The sequence below is a fragment of the Poecilia reticulata genome, linkage group LG23 (assembly GCF_000633615.1).
Source record: "Poecilia reticulata strain Guanapo linkage group LG23, Guppy_female_1.0+MT, whole genome shotgun sequence".
NCBI lineage: Eukaryota > Metazoa > Chordata > Actinopteri > Cyprinodontiformes > Poeciliidae > Poecilia > Poecilia reticulata.
The window spans coordinates 14,379,214-14,401,194 of NC_024353.1; the positions used below are offsets into that span (position 1 = coordinate 14,379,214).

A 21,981-nucleotide genomic window follows, 5' to 3' on the forward strand; every position below is an offset into this window, starting at 1 on the left:
AGAGAAGCCCAAACAAAGTGACAGTTTAGTTCAATTTCTGCTCACTTTTATTTACATTTGCACAGGAAAGTATGATTATGCTGCCCAGCACATGGGGCAATAAGTTGCGCTTGCCAGTTTGATTACAATACATTCGCATACAGCCATTTATCGATATTGACAAAAGTCGTCAACATGGAGATAAACTTTATTACACTCGCCATTTTCTAATTTTCTTCATGCTAGATTGCCTCAGTTTCAGATCTTTTATCCTTCAGATTCACAAAAGTCACAAAGTTCATTGAGGTTTGTAAAATGTCCACACACACACACAAAATCAACTTTACAACTCCTTATAGATTTGTAAGGCAGAAGTGATTTTAACAGATTCCAGATGTAGGTTGAAACCTCTACATTCCTCCATTAAAAGCCATAAAGGAAAGTTTCCCAGCAGCCTGAGGCTCCTCTCTGTGTCTTCATTACTCTGGAAATTACAGGTTAGGGTTTCAGCACCAACTTGAAGGCTTTGCTCTCATCTGGAAAACCATTAACGACTCTGCTTCTGGTTACATCATGACCCATAAATCAGCTCTTTAGTGAAGCCACAACCCATCAGCTAGAGGAAATACTTTGGTCTGTCTCTAAATAACAAAAAACATCTTCTCTGCAAACAATTATTATGAGGATTTGTTTATATGGTTCATTAATCTCCTAATGTGTAAGGTGACCTCATCTGTAGTAAATCAGCAGAGCACTGACATTGGCAGGTTCATCACTGCTCACCCTGTTGAAACCTTTTCATACTTTGTTATAACAGAGTTTCTGCAGGGTTCACCAACTCAAATGAAAGGCTTCAAGACCTTTGTTTCCACAAAAATGTTCAAACATCATCCATCCAACGGGATCAATTTACACTAACCCATGATGGATGCAAAAAAAAAAAAGTTAGCTAGAAAGGATACTTCAGCAGCTAGCTACTGGTAGCCTCAACCATCTTGAGACACAGAACGCGACCAAGATGTCTGAATGCAAACGCAAACTTTCTGGTAGAAAATCCTGGAATATACAGGATTAAATGATTCAGTAGTCCTGCCAAGACAGAACTGAAGATCTGTGATTAACATATTTAAGACTAAAATTCATTAAAAAATGTAAGACATTTCAAGACCTTCATTTTTGTTACATGAATTTAAGACTTTTTAAGGATGCATGGAGACCCTGTGCATCACAGCTATAAGCTTATATTGATTTATAGGGATTTTAGGTGGCGGATCAACACAGAGCTGCTTCTCTGATTTTTCTACTTTTTACAAATAAAAACATAAATAATGTCAAAAGTTCAAGGACTCGATGCAATTACAATGCAACTTGTAAGATTGTATTTTGATTTTAAAAGATTAGATGGACATTTTCATCCAAAGCTAATGCTAGCAGTTGTGGTGGCCTCACCTTGCCTGCCCCCATGATCTTCTCAGCTGCATAGACCGAGTCTCCACACCGCGCACACTTATCCGACCCGCCAAACTTCTGGGCAAATTTGGACGGATTGGGGTTGGTTGTAGGTTTGCGAGTCTGGGTCCTACAGGAGGAAAGAAATTGGACGATATTGGAATAATAAATCCCTTTCAACAGGTTCTTTCTTATCGATGTTAAGAATCTGACAGATATTGTTATTTTCCACTTAAATTTGAGGTTTCACCACCTCAAATTTAGGATTTTTTTTTTAAAAGTAGTGATAATTTTACACTTAGCCATGATCAGTGCAAAAAAGCTAGCTAGCTACCAAGGGCTTGTTAAAAGTAAACGCCTCAAGTCTAAGAACGTAATAAATGGGTCTGAATGCCACTCGGCAAGACAAAAAAAAAATCCCACAAGAAAAACCCCAATACAAGATTAAAATAGACCTGTCAAGACAAAATGTAAGACCTGTGATAAAGGCTAACTTACTGTTTAGGAATTTAAGAAATTTTAGAGCCTTGTTTTAGATATGATGACTTTTTAAGACTGTAAGGACGCACAGACACCCTGATTGTGACAAAAATGAGAAATAAAGGAATAAACATGTTTTTCCTTTTAAAGAGAAGCATAAACCTGAGTCTTCCCCCACTCTAGGAGCCCTGATCCAGTGTTTATTGAGAGATGACTGAATGAGGGTCTTTGTTGTGAAGGACAGAGGGCAGAGCGAGAACAGGGTTCTTTGGGTTACATAATCAACTCTTTCATAACTAATCACCTGATATATCGGTGTGTGTGTGTGAGGCTGATGTTTGCTGTACATAAAAAAATGATACATATGCTGGCAATGCCATTATGACTGATTCCACGAGAAGCTTGGCTAGTGTTTGAGCAGAACATCAAGTCGGTTGGCATGAGGACATGTCGTCTCAGGCAGCAGCCACATCTAATAAGCATCATTCCACATAACGAGCCACAGAACCCGTCGACCTCGCTGCTCCACTTAGGTCCTGTGACTGCTCATTTACAAAAACTTGGAAACAACGTGGAAAACTGCAAAGAGTCAGGTTGGAGTTGAAAATTGGACTGAATTAGAATGACAAAAAGAGGCCTAGTAACAAAAACAAACAACAATTCTGTAATCATTCTGCACCGATGGGGCTGGCCAACTTACTCCTCCGGTTTGATTCCCAGCCGCTCGCCTCGGTCCATGTTGAGCGTTCCCGCTCCCTGACCGTAGCCGTAGCCTTTTGGTCCGTATTTCTTCCCGTAGCATGACTTGCAGTAGATCTCCTCGTCGTGGATGGACACCGTGGTGCTGTCTAGACCCTTCCTGCAGACCACTGGGGACACACCCAAAGAAGCAGGGGTCATGAGCTGAAACGTTTCCGATTAGATCATGAAAACGCTTCAAAAACTTAAAAGACTGGTCATTTAGGGGTTTTTTTCTCTCTTTTCTTTAGAATACAATCATTTCCCTTAATTTGCAGATAAATAACATCAAAGTCAGACCAACATTTGCCAAAGATTTTCACTGAACGGCAGGAGGACTCCTTTTCTGGTGAGCATTGTTTCTATGGTGTAAGCATGTCCAATCCCTCCATCTTGTTTGTCTTTGCTCTAATTGGAGGATCTCTGAGGTTTAGGCCCAGTGTTTACTGTTCCTCCTCACTACTGTACAGTCACATCATCAATTTTATGGTCAGAGGCTTCGGCTGTGAGCAAACAGACAATGAGTACAGAGTCATATGAGGGCCCCTCTTTCTAGTCTGCAAATAAAGACGTCTTTCATGGTGCAAGAGAAACAAAGGGAAGGACTAAAAAGACCTCTACACAAGAGTTTACAAAAAAGATTTAATAAAGCAAGTTCTCTAAACTAGGTGAAAAATAGCTTTGATCATTTTCTTCTCGTCTACAGATACGTGTAATCCTCCTAATCAGGGTTCCTTCAAGGCCAGTTCAAGACGGGGATGAAATCGTTCAGCCGTTCCACAAAAAGAAAAAGTGAACTCAATAACCTGAGCAAAAAAAAAAAAAAGAAAAAAATCCTGTTGTTGAAGAGGTGAGACAGAGTTCAGCTTCCATGACCATTCATGGCTGTGAAACCAACACACATCTCCCCATATTCCAGATAAACAAATAAATGCAGCAAATTTCCATAACTTATCGGCTTAACACCCGATCAGATGGTGCCATGTGCTGACACACAAGAGTTTAGCCACAACTTTTTAACTTTAATGTATTCACTTCTTCCGACGGTGATGAAGAGTTGGACTCTAGCAGTTTTCTGAGTTTTCATAAGCAGACTTAAGAGGCTAAATAATGAAGTGTGGAGTCTTGTGGGCTTTCCTACGTTGAAACATAAAATTTAAAATGGTAAGTGTGTGGATTTTATTATAATAAAAGTGAGTGTACAGCAGTTACAGGGTCATAGATGAAATCTGAGATGTTTAAGGCTATTTAAGATAAGGATGTTAATGTGTGTAAATTCACCATGACAAGTGAAAACATGAAAAAAATAAATAAGTGAAATTTAATGTAGCCAAGTCATTCCTGTGAAGGGCCACTGTAGATGTAAAACAAATTTAAAATAGAACATTTACGAAAAAACATTCAGAAATGCTTTTCCCATAAGATTTCTGACATTAATCTCAGATTTACAAAGTTTGAAAAGTCAAAAACCTGCTAGGAAAAAAAAATTTTAGGAGTCGAACATTTAACATATTTTTAAATTCTGAAATGTCCCAGGTTTTTTTTTCTTTCAGAAAATCAAAATTTGAGTTTTTTTCTAGGAATTTTTTTGACTTTTCAAAGTCAGAAATTCTCTTCTTTTGCTATAAATCCTCTGAGGTTTAGCTGAAGTTTCACTCCACCTTTTGCAATTGGCAAGACTTTGCTTCAAGTTTCAACTTGCTTGGCGTGGCGAGTTCACACACTTAACACATCCTTATCTTTTAAACTTCTCAGATTTTATCTATGACCTCAAACACTGTAATATCCTTTTGCTACGTGACGGTACGACTTATTTACTCTCCTCTCCCCCCCCATTCACACGAACGCTGAGCGGAGCTCTCATAAAACCTCCCTCTCCCCATTGTGTGTTTTCCAGATGTACTTACTGCAGAGAAAACAGCATTTATGGAAGCTCTTCCCGTCACACTGCACCTCCTCGGCGTGGTAGACCGTCCCGTGGCACGCCGAGCACTTGTTGCCTCCTCCCCAGTTGGGCATTGTGCGTCTTTCTATGGAAAGATGGAGAGATTGTGAGCGTCCTGCTTTGACATGCCCGGCAACAAAAGGCCGTTCTGCATTCTGACACTGCACTGGCCCCCCTCCATAAAAGCCTGCGGTTACTGCGCTAACGGTCCATCATTTGAGGCATCAACCCCAAATCATGGCCGCATCTGCCACACGGAGGAAAATAAAAACAAAGCTGTGCAAACAGGGTCAACCCAAACAAGAGGGCAGACTAATACCCAGAGGAATGTTCGCGAGGCGCCATGCCTCAGGCGGCAGCGGCTCTGGGATCAGCGGATGACGGAGTCCGAGTGAGAAGCTACACTCTTTTCAGGCTTTGTAGATTCACTCCTGTTCGACGGATGAAAATATGACAGTTATGTGAACTCTGACCTACTAAAAAGTAACAGGAGAGAAGACAAGCAGTTGGTGATTACAGGGTGGCTACATATTTTTTCTGACTTTTTTTTTTGGCAGCATTTTCTTTATTAGCCTTTGTTTGCAATATTTCAATGTGGAAGCTGCAAGGATGGATGGATGTAGAGCATTTTAAAAGGAAGATGGTGAATAAAGTCTGAAAAGGTAGATTCTTTTTATACTTTTTTTCCCCCCCTGGAAGAGATTGGAGGATGGATATGACTCTTTAAAGAATGGAATAGGTCATTTAATATCGAAATATGAATACATCTCCCACACAAATTGAATGGAAGATGGCCAGATAAAAACATCTCTAATAGAATGAGAAATTTAAGTATTCTCCCATAATCCCTTTTGTTTAAAAAAAAAAACAGATGAATGAATAATGAACAAAGTTGCGGATGGGATAAAGCGGGTTACAGTCCGAAAATACATTTTTCCGTTTCCTTTTTAGATGCTTATCCATGCACGTTCACTGAAACGGGCCAATAGGAAGTAAAGGTTGGCTGTATTAAGGTTTAAAGTGGGAAAGTTGATCCCGCTTTCTCTAATTATTCCCAATAAGGGAACCTGAAACAGCCTGTGGACAATTAGTGGATATTAACGATGTTTTCCAGAACCAACACCAACAGAACTCGAGCATTGTGGAAGAGTAAAATGTTCATTTAAACACTGCAATTGAGCTTTAAGAAATGTATTGTGTGCCTTATATTTAGGCTGAGCGAAAAAAAAAAATCTACGACTAACTGAGTTATATCCACTAAAAAAAAAAAACATTGCGTCACTCAGCAAATGCAGCTGGAAAGCAGCCCCCGCACCTAGCTAAATATTACCTTCAATACTATAAACACAAGCATGGTAACTTTATCATTAGGAGTGTTCTAGTTGACAGAAAACTAAAATTAAATTGTAGTTACCAATTAAAAGGTAGTCCTGGTTCCGGAGGTTAGAAAAGCTTAGCCGCTGCTGCTGCTGCACGTTAACCCTGAATGCAGACGCTTCCCCGGAGGTTCCAGACTGTTAACTGCGAAGGCGAACTGCCACATATTCCACATTTCTACTGTTTCACCGGGGGGGAGGAGCTTCACGGAGGAGTGAGCTCAGCACTTGGGGAGAAACACTTACTGTCAGCTCTGACGCAGCGGGCGGAGCGCACCTGACGGAGCAGCCTCATCACCACCGGCGGAGTGTGACGCAACGGTACGAGGCAGCGCCGAGCCCTGGGTTCGGCATAAAAACTGACACAACATGGCGTTTTAACATGTAATACCACAGTTTCTCTGTAATTTAGTATGTTCCTAGGAGTATTTCAAGCAATTATTTCTTACAACTGAATCAAATTTCGTGAAAATGAAATGAGAATACTACAATTCAGTTAAATAAAATAAAAAAATTTATAAACATTGCTTTGATCCAAAAGTAAAAATAAATGTCGTAACTCGTCTATCATTCGAGTATCTTCAACGAGTCGGTATTGATGTTCTTAGCCTGGACACTTTTATGTAAATTTATATTTTTCAATTGGTCATATGCAGATATGAGATATATACAAGATCAAAATGTCAAAGTTATTTACTTAAATGTGGAAATTTGGATAAAATTATCTAATTTGAATACTGGCCAAAAAAATGTCAATACGTTTTTGTGTGTGATGGATAAACACATAATGCTCTTAAATTTATTTGAATCTTTTTAAGAAAAACATTTTTTTCGTTGAGAAATTTAAAGCTGGATTATGTTATAAAGCAACATCCAAAGCTCTGAACCTAGCTTAAATTCTCCATTTGCAGTATAAAATCCTCCAGACATATTTTGGTCCTCCACTAAGTTCTGATAAAAACTGGTTGCTGCTTGTTGGCTGAATGGAATGTTAGAATGAAAACACACGGGTAACACAAAACTAAAAAAAAAACAAAAAACATCACACATTTTATTAAAACGAAGCTTGTAAAATGCATCGAAGAAAAACCGGTACACTCCCAGAACCACAGAGAGCAGCGCTACAGTGAGAGAGCAACACAGAAACCCACATTCTGCTCATGAACACTTTAAATGGCTATTTAGGAATATTAATAACTGACATTAACCTGTAAAATGGAGACCCACACACCCACTGGTTAGAGTGGTGTGTCTAAGTCCTGAATAAGCACCAGGTTTTCTGCTGGGCTGACTGGAAGCAAGACCAACCAGAGAAACAGTGGTTAAAGACGACATTCTTTTCTCAGCTGTCAACATCCAACACAGGTATCTGTACGGCTGCTGGATATGTGAGAACAAAGATTAAAAACACATAAGATCGATTCCCCTGTACGTCTGTTACAGTACTCTGATATAAATACATTTCATTCAGTACCAGTATTGTAGTACCTGAGAGCATCGTCACATTTCGTTCTTAGTATTAGCGCTGGGCTTTTGAGGTTTACCCTGAAAATAAAATAAGTAACATCCTCCTCCTGAAGAGGAATATCAACTTGAAAGGCTGTAAACATTTAAGGCTTTAGTGATTTGTACAGAAATGTCTAAAACGAGGTCGTTCCTACCACTAACCGAGAGCAGATTTCCTATTACACCTTCTTCATGTAACACAATACAAAGGGGGCCAGCTAAAGATCTCTTTAAAATTAGATGCATATTACGTATAAATGTTTAGTGCTAAAAGAAAAGCTAAGTGTCCCATTACAGCTTCTGTAATTAACATATATTAGCTAAAGTATAAATACTAGTTGGGCTTTAATACATAAAACAGGAAGAATTAGGTAGCTTGATCGTGTATGGGAGGGAATCTTAAGGCTGAATAAAAATTAAAAAAAAAACAAAAAAAAAAAACAGCAGTTACCAACCCCCACCACGAGAGGGCAGTAGATTGGCAATACTGCTTGGCTAATTTACCGTGAAATGTCCTGGAATCTAACCTCGAGGCATATTTGATCTGCTAATATCTTCAGAGTGATACATAGTAAAAAAATAAACATCAGTCTTTTCTTTTTGCTAAAACATTTCTTCTCTCTTTTGTTTCCAGGAAACGTGAGCACCAAAAGCTTTCGTTCATGTTTCCCCACTTTAGAGTGGCTGCCTAAACGCAAACTCTCCCTTCATGGCGCCGCGGAGTGGCCGACGTCCAGTCTCCTCTGTGCGGAGCCTCTTTTCCGAGCGGCTGGCACAGCACTCACTACACTTCCCAGAGTTCCTGGGGTCTGGAAGAACGCTTTGGAAGAGGACGCTGTGGTTTCCTTGGGGGTATGTGGAGTCTGTGAAAAGCGAGCGGAAGAAAGATGTGAGCGGAGGTTTGAGTGTTATTTATTAAGTTCAACTGTCAAAAAATACTAGCGATAATTTGGCCTGTTAATTAATTCATAAAAGTCACGGTTTCAAACTAAATTAGCAAACTAAATATTTATTTTCAAACCAAATACATACTGAGCAAGCTAAAAATTTAGCTTGGAGCTAAAAGTTTAGCTCCATATCAAACTTGCCTCCAAGTCAAGTATTTAGTTAGGAGCAAGATAGTTGGCTTACTAATTAGATACGTAGAGCTGTGACATTTATTAAAATATGATAAATATGACTTTGAGAAGTTAGCTCCAATTTTATTTGTCCTCTGCCAGGCTAAATAATCCAAGTTATTTTTGACTGTGTAACTTTTCAAATAGAACCCATGAAGGTCTGTACGTAAAGCTATAAGTGGTCTGGTTGGACCAGACCCAAACAGAACGTTTTGACCAACAAACAAAATGTAACATGCAGCACAAACATGAAGCATGGTTGTGGCAGCATCAGAATTTGGTACGAGTGAATTTGAAGATGGAAGCAGAAGAAAGAGAAAGACAGAGGGCAATAGCTGGTCCATACCGAAGGTTCTGGTGTGCTAACGCCGACGTTCTGTCTGGGCCCTGAGGGAGAGCGCGGCGTCCCCGCTGCCGACACGCGGTGTCTGCTCTGTTCCGGAGTGACCGGCGATGGAAGATGCTGCAAGCTGACTTCTGATGCCTCCATTACGCTATGAGGCGCCGTCCCCACCATAAAGGCGGTGGGGGACATCATGGTGGGCAGACTGAAACGCAGACCGCTGGGATTATCGGACGTTTGCTGTTGCTGTACGCCGCCAGCCACCAGGGGGTAGTGAGAGAGCGCAGCAGACGGAACCAGGACGTAGGGCAGAGCCATGGTGGGCACACTGCTGGGAGGGAGAGACAGGCTGGCTGCAGGCTGTCCAGCAGGGATAAGGAAGTTGAAGTTGTTTAATCCTGAGTAAGAGACACAGAGAAGAAAGGAGATTATAGTTTCTTTATTCTTATAAGTTTATATTTTTAATGCCTGCTTTCTGAGTGTGGCATGTTTTACCTGCACTGTTGGGGACGTAGAGGTAGTGTGATGGCTGTGTGTTCTCCCCAATGCTGTGGCCAGCACGACTCTCTGTGGCCCTCTGCTGGCCAGAGGGGCACGTTACAGCAGAAGTGTTGGTCTCTGAGAACATTGCTGCGTCTCTTTGACACTGAGCTCCAGTCTGTGCAGAAACAAAAACAGAGATTTAGGATGAGACTTTAATAAACACAGGGTTTCTGCAGGATTCACCAATTCAAAATAAAGACTTTTAAAAACCTTTTCAAGACCATTAGGAATGAAATTTAAGACCCCTATAACGTCAGAAATGTACACAAAAAAAGGACCTTAACCCCTGTAGTTCCAAGAGTTTTTGCACAGAATGAATGTAGCATTGTATGGGTTGGAAACAGAAGTGATCCAATGCCAAAGACGGACGTCGTCCAGCTAACTGGCTCTTTTGACTAGCCATCTTTTTTTAGCCTAGCTAGTTTTTCGCCTACCTTTGTTTCCACTGCAGGAACCATAACCAATGGTTCCTGCTAATAAATGTCATGCAGAAAGTTTACCAGTAACTTCAACCGCCTCAAGTCACAAAATACACAAAGAAGCGACTTCAACGTTTGTCTGACAGAAAAGTCCCACAAGAAAAAAAAGAGTACATAGAATATACAAGATTAAGTAGTCCTGCTACCACAAAATGTAAGACCTGTGATTAGCATATTGTTTTTTTGTTTTTTTATTAAATTTAAGATATTTTAATTCATTTTAGATGCATGAATTGAAGACTTTTTAAGGATGCACGGAGCAGAGAGCTCTACAGGATTGAACCAAAACGCCACAAACTGTCCCCTCACCTTTTCAGACGTCTCTGAACCAGATCTGCTCTTCTTTTTCAACACCGCCTCCCCCTCCTCACTTTCACCGGACTCTCTTTTCCTCTTCCCCTCGTCCTCAAGCTCCGTCTTGGCTGACCTCTGACCTTTAGGGGCCCATTCTTGCTGCTCCGGCGGCTTATAGAGCACGACGACGGAGGGGTGTGAGAGGCTGGGCAGGTAGGCCAGGCAGTGTGGGGAGGGGATGAGGAGGTGCTCTGGGCAGGGCTGCGTGGCCACAACAGTGGGGTGAGTGGAGGCCGGAGACAGGGAGCTGCTGGTGGTGTGTGTGAGCTGGGCGTACAGCGGCATGCCGAGGCAACTGCTGGACAGAGACAACTGTATGTTTAAAATGGCCTAGTCAAAGTCCAAAATCAAAACCCCATTGGGAATTAGTTTAATTTTCCTTCTGCTTTACTCTTTCCCGTTGGTTCGTCTCATAAAATCTCAACAACAAAAAAAGAAAAGCATTGAACTCTGGTTGTAGAGCAGCAAAAATGTGACAAAAAATGAAATATTACAAATTCTTTTACAAGGTGCTCTTAAAAAGTTTAAGAATGTTTTAGTATGAACTCACTCTGTGCTGCCCCCACACTGCAGCTGACCCACGGAGCTGTTGGTCATGGTCTTTCTTGAGTAATCCAAAGATTGATTCTGGATACCTGCAGCGTGCAGAATATCTAATTTAATTGCATGTTCTGAGCTAAACATAATAATAATAAAAAAAATCAGTCAAAGCTAGCATCCTCGTGTGATTGGTACCTGCTGGGTGGTGGCGCGGGCTGCTGGGGGCGGAGCTGACCTGCCTCTGCACACCGGCTGCAGCAGGTGTGATGGTGAAGGAGGAATGGCGGGCCATCTTGGCTTTCCTGAAGTCCTCGTTGGCTGCGGCTTCGCTCTGTGTGACATCCACGGTGCTTCCTGTTCAAAAAATAAAAATAAAGACATGCAATGGTACTGAAATTTAGGTAAAGCTTTGGATAATGCATGTCTGATGCAGATGCACCAATCAGAATGTTGTGGTGATTGTTTTTTTAAGCTTGGTTCTGATTTATCTGGGAGAGCTATGATGTTTGAGCAAAAGCTTGCAAAGCAGTTTTACTATTTTAAAATAAAGGCTAAGTAATTATAGGGTTCATATTTCATGATAGCTTAACTATATGTTAGTTATAATGGCATGGTTAGCATTACTAAAACTATGTGAATTCATTCGAGAATGTAAATCCTTAACTCTGCATTGTGTTTCTTCATAAAAAGATCTACTTTGCTGCACTATGTTTAGCCTTCCTGTTAGACGTAAACTGATAAAATGGCCCGATTTCTTCAACTTTGGGAGATCAGCCGATACTTAAGAAACCAATCTTATCTAACCGATCTTGCCGACCTCAGCAAAAGTCTTAAAATCAACCCGACAAACCCACCCACAAGGTCACATCTGCACATGGGTGGCTAACAACAGAAACTCCACTGTAGTCACCAACTTAGGGTCTGTGCTATATTAGCTATATTTATAGCTACATTTAGCAACCTTTCAGGCAAAATAAAATTGTTATTGGCCAGATCTTTTTGAAGATCAGTGATTGGCCAGAAAACTGCAATCGGTACGCCCCTACTTCCTGTTATCTGTTAGTTTTGCTCTCTTTCACCTGCATGAACCGCAGACATGCTTGAAAATGTCGCAGGAAACGGTTTGTTTTGCTGCATGCCTTTATAACTAAAAGTAGCTAATTTTGAGTCCTCTTCACTTAGTAACAACGTCCACACTTGAGTGTTATTGTGAGTGCAACCAGGTTTGATTAGCTTTTTCATTTTACAACCACTCAAGCTTAAAATAAGCTGATTCCATTCAGCAGATCTTTTCTTCCACTTTTCCTTCAGTAAAATCCAGATGATCAGATGTTTTCTGGCTGTATTTGAGCTTTGTGTCTGAGTTTCTCTTTAACTCTTACCCATATTTCCAGAGCTGCTGAATTTCACGGGCCCCAGCCACTTGAAGGCCGGCTTCCTGGCTCGTTCCTCTCTGACATGAACCTTCCTGATGAGCTCCAGGCTGGTCAGCACATTGGCGATGTCGTACAGACGCCGCACCTTGGCTAAACGGGTAAAAAAACATGAAACATTTCTGCACTGCATTCCGATTTTGGACCCAAACAGTGTGTCGCGTTGTGGTCCTTTCTTACTTTTGTACTTGCTGTGGCTCGAGGAGTCCTGGCTCTCCTCGATGAGGACTTTGGCCGCCGCGTCCAGGGTAACGGTTTGAGTTTTGGACACCAGGAAGAGCATGACAAACTTCTGGCTCATGATGCGCAGAGATTTGTCCTTTCTGTTGCCCGCAGCTGTAGAACGAAGCAGATTTAAGTTCACACACAGGCTATTTGAGAAGAGGAAATTTAAATTAATCAACAAATGCCAAAAACATTGGTATTTCTCTCATTGTCTTTTTGTTTTTATACCATTTCCTGAATCTCCATCTCCTCCATCTTCCTCCCGGCTCAGTCCGGACCTCCTGGCGTCGGCGGGCAGGTCCATCTGCAGATGGTAGCCCTGCTCCCGGCCCCTCCGCTGCAGCACCTCCAGCGTGCTCCACAGTCGCTGTCGGCCATACCAGGTGTAGCTGTTCTTGGCCATCCGGCCCACGATGGTCAGCGACTCCAGGACGTTGACGATGTCGTAGATCCGTCGGCGCTCCACTCCTGACAGGCGCAGAGGAATTTATGAAATTCGGCCCTGGGTTGTAAAAAGGTAAAGCTGCTCTCCTGATCGCTTTCATGCACTTACCCAGATTGGTTGCGACCTCATCCAGTGAGATCCATATGGGGCTGTGGGCTAGTGGGTCATCGGGGTAAAGAGCCAGGAACTTCTGGCAAAGCAGACCCAGGCTCTTCTCCTTCCTGCTCGGCTTCTTCTCTGTATCATCCTCCTCAAAAGCCCCTTCAAACTATAGAAAAACATCAAAATATAAGAAGACTCCATAATTGTTTTCCATCCCTTAATATGTCATGTTTATTAAGTTTTAGTTAAGTGCCAATCTTTCCGGGGTCCAAATACCTGAGTTGGGTCTTCTACCTCTGCATCCTCCACCGCTGGTTCTGAGTCTACCACCTGGTCCTTGTCGTTCTCTATTGGTCTGAACAGAACCTTCTTCATCTCCCTGTCTCTGATGTCCGGGCTGGCGGCGCTGATGAGCACCTTCAGGTTGGCCGTGGGCGACCACGGCTCGGCCAGGCCCCCACACTTGATGGGAGTGATGTGGGCCAGGTCGGAGGTCGACGCCTTCCGGCTCACCAGGAAAACGGGAACGCTGGACTCTGACGGTTTCAGCGGGGTGGACCTCCTCCTCTCTAAACACACGTTTTCCTTCAACAGAGAACGGTCGGTGAGAATCGGGAATGTTTGTACTTGTTGCGTGTTTGCGTAAACTCAAAGTTGGATTGAAACGGTTCTGCATCTGATTTTACTAGATGCAGTTGACTAGGCGCAGTAAGAAGAACATCCAAGCCCACCTTTTCCCCTTGGCTCCCATCTTCTTTAGGAAGAGAGAAACTTTTTCCCACACTTGTGAGGTTTTTCAGTGCCAGGCATTCCACCTCCATTTGGAATACCTGTCAAAAAAGTAACAGTGCTCAGACGTGAATTCACAAAACAAAATTTAGTTGTAGTTTATTAGCTATGAAACAGCCTTTTTTTTTTTTTTTTTTTTTTCAAATTCAAAAATACTTTGTTAATCAGAGAGAAATTACACTTCTTCATAGAGATTCAGATGGCTGTGGGCAAGAGAAATAAATAAATGCTGCCATAAATACTAGTTATATTGTTCATCCCTGGTTTATACCTACAACTTTAACACTTCAAATGCGAAGCATATTGGATAGTGATCTTGGAGTTCAGCAACTTCTGGGTCTCCCCCTCAACTCACATGTGATTTAATGCACAGAGCTCAGCTCTCATGTCTGAGAATAAATAAAAGGAATGCTTTATCATATTTCTGAGTGAGGAATTTAGAACATTCAATCTCCAAGTTGAAAGAAAAGGCGTCAAAAAAATCCAGCTACTGACTTGATCGTCCCTCATGTGATATCATGACCCAACTGAATGCAAACCAGAAATAGCACTTCTGTATGCTTTTGAAAACTTTTTGTCTTGGCAAATCCTCCAAATATGACCCATACTTCGTTACCCATCTATTTTATTGCCAGTGTACATGGGTTAGTAATAAAGAATCACACCGCGGAAGAGTAGCTTTAATGTCAGGCTACACGTCCAGAAGAATTTGGCGCAAACATCTGGTAACTAGCGGGCTAACAGCAAGCTAATTCGCTCCCTTATTAACATGTTCTAAGCTTACCCTGCTGAGATATAACCTGTGCCATATGATAGAGACTTAATGTGTTGTTACACTGCAACAAATCAAAGTTTAATCCGATCAGAAACGTAACTTATACCGCTAACGCTATTAACCAGAAAAGGGCCAGTTCGGCTAAATTAATCCCAATTACTTTCACTACATGAGCTACCAATGAACTAAAAATACATTATTTGTGACTTACACATAGTAAAAGAGATAAAAAATAACTTTAACTGTAAACTTAGCTGAAGGTATTAGGTCAGTGGAGCAGCATACCATGACACAGATAACAGGAAACCACTGGAAGAAATGCACAATTATTCACCTTTTTGTGACCGTTGAAATTAATGATGTATTCCGATGTGGGTCACAGTCTTGTCACTGCGTTAGTTGCTTCAGCCAAACATAGCCGCTTCTTTCCCTCTTTAAAATTAGCGGGCAACTCCTAACCGCTTATGTGTGCCCTGCGTGTCAACCAGAGAGCGGACACTGTGTACTACTGCCCCGCTTGAACAGCAACACCCGCTCAAGCTTGTTTTCTGGCGCTCTGAAGCAGCTGGATTGCTCCAGCCAATCGGAAACCGCGTTGGTTGGTGTCGTCACCGGGCTCCAGCCAATCAAAAGCACTGCTCTCTGAGCTTCCTAGGGAATAAGAGGCTGAACGACCACGCCTTTGATTTTGGTGGCGGGGTAGCCGGCGCGCTCATTTCAAGATAGGTTTTGGGGGAAAAAAACGACGTCTCACTCTGTACATGTTTTCGCACCCTGCTTCCTAACTTACGATGTCGTCGAAGATCCCATTTATACAAAAAACGCAAGATGCGTTTTTTTGTGTGGAAACGGGATCTTCAGCAATATTTTTTTTGATCTTTTTTATGATCTTGTTTATGATGAGCTATGAAACTCATCAAAAATATTGGAAACAAAAAAGTATTATAACGTAAATAATTGTTGAATACTGTGAGTAATGTTTAATTTTTTTCGTTGAGATGGCAACAAAAACACTACCAACACTCCAAATCATGTCGTACTATTAAATACTTTCTTCGTGGTTATTACCTTTATTAATTAGGGGATATTTGTCCGATAAAAAATAACCATTTTGTACACATATAATTTGGACGCCAGGGCTTTGAAAAGAGTAACTCATCGTCCTTACCAACGATCTTTGCTCTTCTACATATAGTTTTGGGTTGCACCGCTGTTTCTTTCCAACTCCCACAGAGACGCATAGCCTACAAAAGCCGCCAATAACGCTTTTAACTAATCGACTAGACGTTTGTCTCTGCTTTGGGATGTAATTAATGTCTGAAACTGAAAGACAGATGGAAGTGAGAGCTGCCAGGTGGGGGTTTACAAGAATGGCGCTGCCAATACCTGGACCATAGCGCGAAAAGTTTCAGCGGGAGAGAAACCACAGGTCCCGCTCTACATGCAAATAAATGTGGGAGAGAACGCGAACCCCTATAGTTTGCATAATATCCACTTCATATGCCATATTCGAGCGCTTTGACTATGACTGTGGACGGAAAAAACTTTGAATGTATTGTTTCCTAAAATATCTTACACAACTTCACTTCTTTCTTGAACCACTGCACTGCATTGCAGTATCAATTCTCTGTTCCCTCTTTTTTCACACTACATAACCAAATGACCTGTCCCTGCTAGAGATAGATGGATGGATAGATGAATGAATGTTGAGAGCGATTAGAGTACGGGGTGTCAGTTCAAATGCATTTACTTCAGGTTGACTTGAAAAAGAAATGTAGTGTTCATGTATTTCTTGGTTTAAAGTGTCAGAAAGGCAGCCAGTGTTTCTGCCAAGTGCACGGCCTTTTGTTCTTTCTCTGACTCATTACTGAAGAGCATCAGGTGAAGCTGATGGGAACAGGTTCAGACATGTTTGGAAATGTTGGTGTAGGTGAAAAACTAAATCCCAGATCACACTCACACCTAGAGGACTTAGACTTTGACATTTTTACATTATTTCCTTACCAATAACTTTTTTTTTTTTTTTTACTTAAATGTACATTTTTACAAATCTGGCAAGTCAACAAGTATGCAATACCCTTTAAAATAGTGAATGGATCAGGGTGATGCCAATTTGCCCTAATCTTCAACTTCCTGCACAGATTCTCTATTACATTCAAGTTGGGGCTCTGAGTGACACTTAAATGCTATAAAATATAAACAATGCCACACTCACTGATTTCTTCTATTTTCAATTTCTTTTTTCTCTTACATGGCATATATCACCAAAAAAAAAGTAATATCACACAAATATATAGCCTATATATAGCCTATGCATGATGATTTTATTAAGGGAATAAAATCAAACTATTATGTCATAAACCTTATTCGTTCATAAATGAAAATTTCATGGTAATTAAATTTATTTCTCTTTGTAAAAAAATTAATCAATTCTGAAGTGATGCAAAAGGAGAATAATAAACATTACTTTGCTCTTTTGCTAGTAGAAAAAAAATATTTGTCTTATATAAAAGTAACATGTATTTTGACCATTGGATGAATATTTAGCATATTTAGAAAATAGACTCGTTTAAACAACAACAAAAAATCATAAACATGAATTCTTCTGATGGATATCCAGTGTTGGACTTGAATGCATATTTAAGACTTAAAATATGTGGCAACAAGTTAGACTCTTTGAAATGTGGCAAAAATAATAATAATCATGAAGAAACAATGCTAGATCAGTAAAGCTGTGCTTGGTGCTCCAGTCAACCCAGAGCATTTTTTTCCCCCTTGTTGATAAAACCATCACATTGTAGAGGAATAATTAAGTACAACAAGTACAGCAACAGCTACCCTGCTAAATTTTCAGAAAAGGAACAAACGTTCCCCCCTCCTTAAATCTCCTGATATACTTCCAAAACCAGTCGGCACAAAAACACGATAAAGATACTTGCTTTAAAAGTACGAAGTAAATGAGACACAATGAGTTGGTGATTCTTTTACAATTAAACCTCTTATACAGAAGATTAAAAAGTAAGAATATTTGGGACCTACTTTTCAGATAGTGTGTAGGGAGCAAACTTAGCAAGAGGGAAATGGCAAAGAAAAGTCTGAAGTTAGAGGTATCTTTAGTTCAAGAGCTGAAAGATATATAGCAATTTTACTCAAAGCTAAAGAAACTCAGAGGAAAATCAGCAAATCTATAATTATGAAACCGATGACACCTTCAGGAAACTTATGTTGAAACTGGCCACAAGTTTCTTTATTCTGCCATTATCTCTAATCATGGCATTTCCTTTTGGGTGACATAGCTCTTTTCTGCAGTTTTCACTTAACAACTGCAGCAGATTTTATGGTCTGTGTGAGACGACTGGCGCTGAGCATCAAGCAATGGAAGGCACTTATGGGAACTTAGATCCTGAAGAATCCGTTTACCAAACTTCTACATGTAATGACAGCGGTAAGAATGAAATAACAGAAATACATTGTGTATTTTATCATAATTTTATTATTATTTTAAGTTAATATTAATAATATGAATTTTGCTTGCTAAGGTTCAAGCAGCTCCAAGGTGAGACTTTACCTAGAAGTAATTATATTTTTGGGAATCCTGAATGTTTTGCTGCTGGCTGGACTCATCGCCCTCGGCGTACACTGTGAGTTTTCTTCTAGTTGTCTTAAATATGGGAAGAGTAAACTGCTGCAGTGATGCTAATGTCATCAGCCCCCTCTGAAATCAAATTAACTAAATATCAGGGTTTTAAAGGACAAAGCCTAGTGAAAGTAAGTATTGCATGTGTTTGGTTTTGGTTTTTCCACTTTGGTTCAGATCGCAGCAGCATCATTGCCGTTCCTTTTTTAAAACTGCGTGCACAACAGTTTGCAGGCACAGGCTTGAACATGACCACAATTACTAAACTGTTTTATACGTTTCAAGTGAAAATAAGATGATTCTTCTTTTCACAAACATGTTTGTTGGTATATTTCAGCTCGTTACCTGGCAGCATATCTTTCCAACAACCCGACCAACGATACCAATGACAACCCGTGTGCCACTCTCAAAGCTGACCTCACCGAAATGGTTAAAAAGCTGCCAGTGTCTGGAGGTTTGTCAAAATAGCAAAAAATTGTATTGAAATCAGTAAAATTTATATTTTAGATTGTTGGACAGCTTAGGGTCCCCCCCAATCCAACGGAATACAAAAACTATAAACACTGTTGTAACTCTTTTTGCCACTCGTATCTAAAGATATAGCGGAGCTGCCACAGTCAAACAATCTGACTTCTACTTCAAATGTCGTGATACTAACTTGACTGCAGCTATATTGCTTGGCAATGAGCATTTTAATAATGATGATAATGATAACGTTTGAAATATTGAATTGTGACAACCCCAAAACAGGCAGTAAAGTGAAGGAAAAAACAGAGAGGCCCGATTTCGAGGCATTAAATGTCCAAGTCAGATTTGTGTTAAATCATGTTTGACATATTCAGTATTTTTCTACCAACTGAAGGTAACAGTGACAGTAACTTGATTGTGCAATAATTAAGTTACTGTTGTGCTATTAGCGCTTCTGTAGTTAGACAACAAAATGTAATCTTTCATCTTGGCACATTTGTCCAGTGGTGAAAAGAAATTCAAGGTTGAGAAATTAGGTTTAACAAAGTCAGCATGACTTTCTATTAGTCTGGGGTATAAACATGACATGACATGTCTGTTACTTCTATCCACTTGCCACCAAATAAGCAAGACTAGAAGACTGGTTTAGGAGTCATCAGTGTCAACTGTTAGAAAAATGTAACAAAGTGATTAGTGAAAGCTGGAAATGTGCTTATTTTATCCTTTAAATCACTTTGGAGGAAATCCGACCTTCTCTTTACGGCGTTATGTAGAAATCATTTTTATTTCCTGTGGCAACCATTCAACTGTGGACCTGGCACCACTTTGTTAATCTGTAGATTATAATTAGATTGTTATTATCTAGAATTATCTTGTTGTAAAATCAGAATAAACTGACCGTAGAGCTTACGTGTGCTCGGTTCTAAAAACGATACACAAGCAAAAACCATCAGAGACGGTGATAACTATTTAGTTTAAAAACCCTACGCATTGGTCGACCCCTTGCCTGTTTGGTCCAGTAAACCTCGGGTTGGTTTAGAACTGCCTGGCTGTTCCCAGCCTCTACGGCCGTGGAGTGAAGCCAAAGGCCTGACTTGGGCCTCTCAAACATCCTGCCTTGTTCAAAAGGTGAGAGAGGCTTTTTGCTTTGCTATCAGGAGGTCATGACGCTGTGAAGGTTTGGCAGAAAATGACGTTAAAGGCAAGTTTATGCACAAAAATGTGTTTTATGCATTTATTTTATGATTTGGTTCTTCGCGACAGGTTGGAACTGCAGCGCTGCTCCACAGCAGTTTCCTGCAGCCCAGATCGATGCTGACCGGGGGATGGTTGTGATGACAGACAAAAACTCCAGCGCCTTCTTCTTGAGTGGATCATGTTGGTCCAAACTGGGCTCTGTGCCTCTTAAGCATGTCTCAGTGGGACCTGCAGGGATCTGGGGAGTCGACCAGCAGAACAAAGTCTATAAATTTGTAGCCAGTGATTTCATTCCTACTCGTGGTGAGTATTATGTTTCAGAGACAGATTTTACAGGTTAGGCCTTGTTCCCATTTTCATTTTTTTTTTTTGTGATGCTGTTCTTTGTGTCTTCAGGTCTGGAGTTAAAGCAGGTAGATGCAGGAGGACAAGGTCAGGTAGTAGGAGTTGCTAAGGGCGACACCATCCACTGCCTGACTGCCAACAAAGCCTCATCCATAAAGGAGATCATAAACTGGACCAGTGGTATAGCTGGTTTTCTAATTTATATCAGTTGTGCTCCAACTGGATGCTGGGGAGTGAACGCACAACAATCAATCTTCTTCACGGTAAACTCGTGTCTTCGAGCTCTTTCTGTAACTCCTATTATAATATTCACCGATGTTCTTGTTGCTACCTTTGTTTACTTTGACAGCAAATCTCAAACTCCTGCGTCAAGCCTGGAAACTGGATCCAGGTGGATGGAGAGGCAGTAAATGTTGAAGTTGGGAGTGACGGAAATGTCTTTGTTGTAAATCGACTTGGACTGCTCTACGAAAGGTAAACCCTCCAATATGTTTGTGTTCCAAATGTGGAAAGTACAGAGATGATTTACTTTAAAGCAGCCACTAAAAAGCACCTTCCCCTTCCCAGAACTGGCATCTCTGATCAAGTTCCACAGGGCACAGGTTGGAAGAAAATTGAAATGTCTGTGAAGATCAAACACGCCAGCTACGATCTGGGGTATATGTGGCTTGTGACTGAGGAAGGTTTCATTGTGAAATGCACCAAGTAACCAGGTGGAAGTCCTCAATTGAAACTTTTCTATTTTCATGACTTCTGTGGTTCAGTCCTGTGTGTGCTTTATCATCAGAATACACAGGATGTATGGTGATGTTTAGGCCCAGGCTTAAACAGGAGCCTGGGCCTCCTGTTTAACTATAGTGGGAGGTTTGTAATGCTGTGTTGTAACGCCTCAATATGTAATAGTGTAATCAATTCTGGCTTCAATATGTAATGAAACATATTTACAACCACATTATGTAAAATGCAAAATGTAGTAAAATCTTTGAGCACATATTGTAATAGTTTCTGCTGCATCACGCATGATTACAAAATGTAGGGGTCGCTTTTTTTTTTTTTTTAAATAATAACGTAATAATGTGGTAAGTTATGCAATAAAGTTCGACAAACCTTGTTTTCATCCTGATCAACATTCTTCTAATAGAAGTCAAATTGCATTGCCTTTGTATTTGCATTTTTGAAACTTTAAAACAATTAAAGTGTCATAAAACAGCATGGATGTTTGATTCTTGAGACTAATCGTGTTATTTTCCCCACCTGGAAAATATAAAAGCTATGCTCTTTAACACCAAACACAGCCCCTACTTTTTTTCACAGACTCCTTTGACTCTGTACTTTTCTTCTCACTTTGCAAAGTTTTAATAAATTTGTTACATCTTCTTGTCCAGGTTCTTGTTAGAGTATTTTTTTCCCCCATGACAGCTCTGAAAACTTGTCTATTAGTGCGTTAGTGTCTCAATGTGATGGTGTGACGCTTGCAGTCTTTGATGATCTGAGATGTAAGTCGGTTTGTAGGGATCTTTTTATTTGAAAGATCCTCATGTATAGTTGAGGATCACCAGCAGTAGCTGGTGACCAACTCACCAATCCTCCACCACCCAGAAGAATCAGCCAAACCCTCAAAACCCAAACACCTAGACATGACACTAAAGCCACTGACCGAGCCCCAAGCTGAGCCCCAACAAAGAACCAGCTGGAAGTAGTTGCAACTAGACAGA

General features: G+C 40.7%; 3 protein-coding genes and 1 long non-coding RNA gene across 7 annotated transcripts in view; 1 reads left to right on the top strand and 3 right to left on the bottom strand.

The window, feature by feature from the left end:
• csrp2 (cysteine and glycine-rich protein 2) overlaps nt 1-6,196 on the bottom strand; it is a 7,281-nt gene extending 1,085 nt beyond the window's left edge. Inside the window, exons 1-4 of one of the 2 annotated variants that reach the window (XM_008401350.2) lie at nt 6,006-6,184; nt 4,554-4,676; nt 2,609-2,777; nt 1,429-1,558 (exon numbers count right to left, since the gene is read on the bottom strand). In XM_008401350.2, the coding sequence (XP_008399572.1) occupies nt 1,429-1,558; nt 2,609-2,777; nt 4,554-4,665 (411 nt within the window). In that variant the 5' untranslated portion in view covers nt 4,666-4,676; nt 6,006-6,184. Of the gene's footprint in view, nt 1-1,428; nt 1,559-2,608; nt 2,778-4,553; nt 4,677-6,005 lie in introns of both variants that reach the window. The other variant, XM_017302710.1, reaches the window with a different exon arrangement.
• On the bottom strand, nt 30-1,419 carry LOC103459617 (uncharacterized). The gene is made up of 2 exons (XR_532781.1): nt 942-1,419; nt 30-463 (listed from the first exon to the last, which is right to left on the bottom strand). It is a non-coding gene; the product is annotated as an uncharacterized LOC103459617 (long non-coding RNA).
• Nucleotides 6,197-6,991: 795 nt separating the features above from the next.
• Nucleotides 6,992-15,416, bottom strand: e2f7 (E2F transcription factor 7). Of its 2 annotated transcripts, none has more exons than XM_017302701.1 (13): nt 14,954-15,416; nt 13,787-13,885; nt 13,332-13,640; nt 13,062-13,221; nt 12,737-12,976; nt 12,464-12,619; nt 12,233-12,376; nt 11,046-11,204; nt 10,861-10,945; nt 10,266-10,605; nt 9,430-9,592; nt 8,938-9,332; nt 6,992-8,336 (listed from the first exon to the last, which is right to left on the bottom strand). In XM_017302701.1, exons 2-13 carry the CDS (start codon nt 13,874-13,876, stop codon nt 8,181-8,183), a joined length of 2,397 nt encoding a protein of 798 aa, XP_017158190.1. In that variant the 5' UTR covers nt 13,877-13,885; nt 14,954-15,416; the 3' UTR covers nt 6,992-8,180. The 2 variants fall into 2 exon arrangements, with proteins under 2 accessions (XP_017158190.1, XP_008399571.1); XM_008401349.2 differs by having other exon boundaries at nt 10,266-10,608.
• LOC103459615 (fish-egg lectin-like) lies at nt 13,567-21,619 on the top strand. 2 transcript variants are annotated; one of them, XM_008401348.2, is made up of 8 exons: nt 13,567-13,655; nt 17,929-18,064; nt 18,159-18,260; nt 18,594-18,710; nt 19,988-20,224; nt 20,318-20,529; nt 20,616-20,740; nt 20,834-21,619. In XM_008401348.2, the coding sequence occupies exons 2-8, from the start codon at nt 17,995-17,997 to the stop codon at nt 20,973-20,975; spliced, it is 1,005 nt and encodes a 334-aa protein (XP_008399570.1). In that variant the 5' UTR covers nt 13,567-13,655; nt 17,929-17,994; the 3' UTR covers nt 20,976-21,619. The 2 variants fall into 2 exon arrangements, with proteins under 2 accessions (XP_008399570.1, XP_017158195.1); XM_017302706.1 differs by lacking the exon at nt 13,567-13,655 and having other exon boundaries at nt 15,537-18,064.
• The last annotated feature ends 362 nt before the right edge of the window (nt 21,620-21,981 follow it).